Raw genomic sequence first — 5,863 nt, forward strand, 5'->3', positions numbered from 1 at the left:
TTCAGGTTGTTATGCTTCAGGTTGTTATGCTTCAGATTATTATGCTTTAGGTTGTTAACGCTTCAAGTTGTTATGCTTCAGATTATTATGCTTCAAATTTTTATGCTTTAGGTTGAAACATTTGAGGTTGTAACACTTCAGGTCGTTACGCTTCAGGTCGTTACGCTTCAGGTCGTTATGCTTCAGGTTGTTATGCTTCGGATTATTATGATCATGCTGCTTGCCTTTATGATGGCTTGGTTCGTGTCTCGAGTACCCGGACTCAAATGCTTTGGGCAGAATGGATCAGATCTCGGGGATTTTACTCAGTCACGTTCCATCGGTGTGGCCATGTAATTTGGACATTTCAGAACTGAGTGGACCAACACAGACTCAAGGTAGATGTCATTAAGTTCTGCCTGTCCCCAAAACAACTGTGTGTTTATCTGAATTTAGCTCCCTTGGCTGGTCTTGAAGGTCATCTTATCTGAAGTCACTTGGTGAACATGTGATCTGACACTCACCACCCCCTCCCTGAGGAATTTCCAACTGACAACCAGATGAAACCAGCTGAATAAACTTTGTGACATCATTTCAGGACTCTTGGATTCTCATAGACGTTATTCTTGGCCATTTCTCGACATACCCCGAGAATGTTTATGAATCTCACCAGAGGACACTGGCTGATTATTCCATCTTTATTAGAACTCTTACAGTGCCCTCAAGAGCATCTATAATCATGCTCACCGCTCTCGTCATCTCTCTCCCCCCCCCCCCCACCCCTGCAGAATGTCTACGTCACTATGTGCTTGTTTGTGCAAGATGTTTTTTAATATCAGAGTTTTTTCTTCTCAGGCAGGAAAAAAAAGTCTGATAGGAAATTTTTCGCCTCCAATTCCTACATGTGTCCAGTTTCACTACTTTTATTGTCTGTCTAAACAGATCTCACTTGTAAATGAGTATTTTATGCTCAATGTAACTTATCTGTCTAAATAAAGGTTGAATGAATGGAGGCCAAATTAATGCCATGCAGATAATTAATGCCATCAAAAGTCAAAACATTTCTGAAATTTGGAAATATCAGTTATCATTTAATGTACGTATCTTATTTTAAGAATAACAATGAATAGACATATCTATAATTAACAGTACAAAAGATCCAGTGAAAGCTTGTTTGTACAATGTAGGTGTATGAACTTGTCAATGGTGGCACTTCTTGGGACCCTCAGTGTGTCGGGGGTGGGAGGTGTTGTCCATGATGGATGAAAGCTTGGCTGTGTGCCTTTGTTGAGTCTGTGGACTCCCCAGGACAGAGCTGCCATTACTGAGCCATTTATTCAGCCTTTTCATCTCCTTCCATGAATGATTCTACCCAAGAGACTGTAAACAGGAGCTGATGCCAACACAGCATCAGAGAAGATTTTTAACAATACTCCAGGGCAACTTTAGTACTTTACTGGTCCACTTTATTGTTCAGGTCAAATAAAGATTTTATGGCAGTTGTTTTCTTTCTAGCAACACATAAATATACCACAAAAAGTAAGGAAATTTGTATTTGGTCAATTATTTCTTTGTTGTTTTCTTGACACAGATTTTAGGCTGTTAGAAAACCTATTAATTTATCCTTCAATGTGGATGAAAAGGTTGCCAAAGCTTGTCTTCTGATGCTAAGCAATTTATTTTGCTATTGACTCTTGTTTTGAGTTTTTTTAAATACCACAGTTCTGTGAGCAATCAGCAGCATTCCCGTATGTCCACCACCTGAGACATTTTATTCTTCAAGATGACAAAGCTCACCTCCATAAAGCTGAGTTTATCAGAGACTAAGTTCAGCATTTGGTTGTGGAGAAGATTGAATGGCCTACCTGCGGTCCTGACCTCAACCCCACTGAACACTTGTGGGGTCATCTCAGGTGTACGGTTTGTTCCTAAGTGATTAACACAACCACATCGTCTGACTTGTGACAAATGCAGGTAAAAAGAATGGAATGCTATTCAATAGCATTTTGTGACCAAACTGATGAGCAGCATGTGGGGGAGGTGCCAGTTTATTGTGGCTGTGTATGGTTCTTCCACATACTACTTTGGCCCCTGTTAAAAAAAATGTTAAATTGCCTATCACACATCCAATAAATAATACCAAACAAGAATCCGTAACAAAATATGCTTGGAACAGAATAACCTGTGCTGTTTTTCATGGGCACAACTAAAATTAACTCTGCTGCTCAACACCAAAATGTATTTTCCTAACAGATATGACACCATTTAGGGAGAAATACAGTCTTTGCAATGACATAAAATGTATTGCTAAGATTAATACAGCAAAGAAATATTCAACCAAACACAAATTTATTTACTTTTTATGCCAAGAGTATATGTATGTATATATATATTGTATATATGTACATATGTATTTACATTTCCTTTGAAACTACAACCTTTGGGTGTTTTTGGTTCTGTGTAATTTAACTTTACTGTTGCCATCATGTTAGATTGATCATTTTCAACCACCCACTAACCTATGTGACTTCAATGCTTGTGTTATATACAGAATAATGTGATATTTGGAGGTTATATTTGACAGAGAACTGAGCTGAGTGACGTTTATATGCTGAAAGTAACAACTTGTTCAACTGCCAACTGAAGCTGATCAGCCATTGATCCCAGTTGAGAGGAACGATTCCTGTGTTTCACTGTCGATTCAGTGTCTGTAGAACTCACTTTGGGAGCCTGGTCGAGTTTTATATGTGTGGTTTAAACAAGTCCTCTAATTTCTGTCCTTTCTCTTCCTCAGAGACTAAAGCTGAGCTTGAGGATCTAATGGCAGACATCAAGAAACTGGCCAACAAAATACGGTCTAAATTAAAGAGTAAGTATTTATTTTTCCCTCTTTAGTTGTAACTGTACATTTTGGTAAAAAAAAGAGCTTCCAGATGACTGGGCTACTCTAGTAAAATATGATAAGGATCCCCACAACCCAAAAAGGAAGAAGCGGGTAAAGATAATGGATGGATGGAAACATATAAGGAGATGAAACATAGAGCAAAGAGGGAGGTAGCAAAGGCAGAGCAGAAGGCATATGATGAGCTGTATGGGAGGCTGGACACTAAAGAGGGCAAGAAGGACTTGTACCAATTGGTGAGACAGAGGGATCAGGCTGGAAAGGATGTGCAGCAGGTTAGGCTTGTGAAAGATAGGAATGGTAACATTCTAACAAGTGAGGAGAGTGTGACGGGAAGATGGAAGGAGTACTTTGAAGAGCTAATGAATGAAGAGAATGAAAGTGATAGAAGAGTAGAGGTAATAGAAACTGTGGACCAGGAAGTGGAAATGATTAATGAGGATTAAGTTTGAAAAGCTCTGAAAAGAAAGAAGAAGGAAATTGATGACATACCAGTGGAGGTTTGGTAATGTTCTGGAGAGTTGGCAGTGAGTTTTTTTTACTCAAATATTCAGTGGCATATTTGAGGGTGAGAAAACGCCTGAGGAATGGAGAGAAGTGTGCTGGTACCCATTTTTAAGAACAAGGGTGATGTACAGAGTTGTAGCAACTACAGGGGAATTAAGTTGATGAGCCACATGATAAAGATCTGAGAGAGTTGTCGAAGCTAGATTTAGACGAGAGGTGACTATTTATAATCCGCAGTGTGGTTTCATGCTGTGAAAGAGCACTACAGACACCATCTTTGCTGTGAGGATGCTGATGAAGTACAGAGAGGGTCAGAAAGAACTCCATTGTGTCTTTATGGATTTAGAAACAGCATATGACAGGGTGCCGAGGGAAGAGGTGTGGTATTGGATAAGGAAATCTGGAGTGGCAGAGAAGTATGTTGGACTGGTACAGGACATGTATGAGGACAGCAGGACAGAGGCGAGATGTGCTGTAGGAGTGACAGATAGCTTCAAGGTGGAGGTGGGAGTGCATCAAGGATCAGCTCTGAGCCCCTTCTTGTTTGCTCTGGTGATGGACCAACTAACAGATGAGGTTAGGCAGAAATCCCTGTGGACTATGGTGTTTGCAAATGACATTGTGATTTGTGGTGAGAACAGAGAACGAGTGGAAGAGAACTTGGAGAGGTGAAGGTATGAACTTGAAAGAAGAGGAATGAAAGTCAGCCGAGTAAGACAGAGTACATGTTTGTGAATGAGACGGAGGCCGGGGGAACAGTGAGGCTACAAGGAGCAGAGGTCACAAAGGTGCAGGACTGCAAGTACTTGCGGTCACCTGTCCAGGAAAATGGAGAATGTGATAAAGAGGTGAAAAATAGAGTCTAGGCAGGATGGAGTGGATAGAGAAAAGTTTCAGGAGTGATTTGAGACTAGAGTGGCAGCAAAAGTTAAAAAAAAAGTTTACAAGGCTGTGGTGAGACCAGTTATGTTTTATGGTCTGGAGATAGTGATACTGACAAAAAGACAGGAGACAGAACTAAAAGTGGCAGATGCATTTCTAACATCCTTCTACCAATATACCCACTGTCCCTCCTTTGGACATGTCCAAACCATCTCAGTCTGGCCTCTTTAATTTTATCTCCCAGTTGTTCAACCTGTGCTGTACCTCTGATGATCTCATTCTTAATCTTATCCATTCTTGTCACTCCTAAGGAGAACCTTAGCATCTTCATTTCTGCCACTTCCAGTTCTTTCTCCTGTCTTTTTGTCAATGCCATTTTATCCAGACAAAACTGGTCTCACCAATGTCTTGAAAACTTTTCCTTTGACCTTTGCTGACACCCTTTTGTCACAAATCACTCCTAAAACTTTTTTCCACTCCATCCTGCCTGGACTCTCTTTTTCACCTCTTTACCTCATTCCCTATTTTCCTGGACAGTGGACCCCGAGTTCTTGAAGTCCTACACCTTTGTGACTTCTGCTCCATGTAGCCTCACTATTCCACCTGCCTTACTCTCATTCACACACATGCACTATATCTTACTGCGGATGACTTTCCACTGGCTTCATCTAATGCTAAAACTATTTTTAGGAACCAGTTTATCAAGTAAATTAAAGAAAAATAGCTAATCTTAAGTGCTACAGTCCAGTATTTAATATACAGAGCCTTGCGAAAGTATTATGTCCCCTTGAACTTTTCAACCTTTTGCCACATTTCAGGCTTCAAACATAAAGATATAAAATTTAAATTTTCTGTGAAGAATCAACAAGAAGTGGGACACAATTGTGAAGTGGAATGAAATTTATTAGATGTGTCAAACTTTTTTAACAAATAAAAAACAGAAAAGAGGGGCGTGCAATATTATTCGGTCCCCTTGAACTTTTCAACCTTTTGCCAGTCTCAGGTCTCTTGCAGACTCAAACAGATTTTCTTCCAGAATGGTCCTGTATTTGGCCCCATCCATCTTCCCATCAATTCTGACCATCTTCCCTGTCCCTGCTGACGAAAAGCAGGCCCAAACCATGATGCTGCCACCACCATGTTTGACAGTGGGGATGGTGTGTTCAGGGTGATGAGCTGTGTTGCTTTTACACCAAACATATCGTTTTGCATTGTGGCCAAACAGTTGGATTTTGGTTTCATGTGACCAGAGCACCTTCTTCCACATGTTTGGTGTGTCTCCCAGGTGCTTGTGACAAACTTTAAACTGCACTTTTTATGGATATCTTTGAGAAATAGCTTTCTTCTTGCCACTCTTCCATAAAGGCCAGATTTGTGCAGTGTACGACTGATTGTTGTCCTATGGACAGACTCTACCACCTCAGCTGTAGATCTCTGCAGTTCATCCAGAGTGATCATGGGCCTTGTATTATGAAATTCTTTATCAAAAGGGCTCGTGAAACGGTCGGCACAGATATTCAGACCAGAAGGAAAAAATAAAAGACAAAAGCTGTCACTGCTAGGATAAATTAGTGTCCTTTATTATCCTGCCAC

General features: G+C 40.4%; 1 protein-coding gene across 1 annotated transcript in view; it reads left to right on the forward strand.

The window, feature by feature from the left end:
- Positions 1-5,863, forward strand: part of stx1a (syntaxin 1A (brain)) — a 66,920-nt gene that overhangs the window by 34,703 nt on the left and 26,354 nt on the right. Inside the window, exon 3 of the mRNA XM_037677524.1 lies at positions 2,774-2,848. Coding sequence (XP_037533452.1) covers positions 2,774-2,848 — 75 coding nt within the window. The remainder of the gene's footprint in view (positions 1-2,773; positions 2,849-5,863) is intronic.

Source organism: Nematolebias whitei, chromosome 6 (assembly GCF_014905685.2).
Source record: "Nematolebias whitei isolate Nwh7 chromosome 6, NemWhi1, whole genome shotgun sequence".
Lineage (NCBI taxonomy): Eukaryota > Metazoa > Chordata > Actinopteri > Cyprinodontiformes > Rivulidae > Nematolebias > Nematolebias whitei.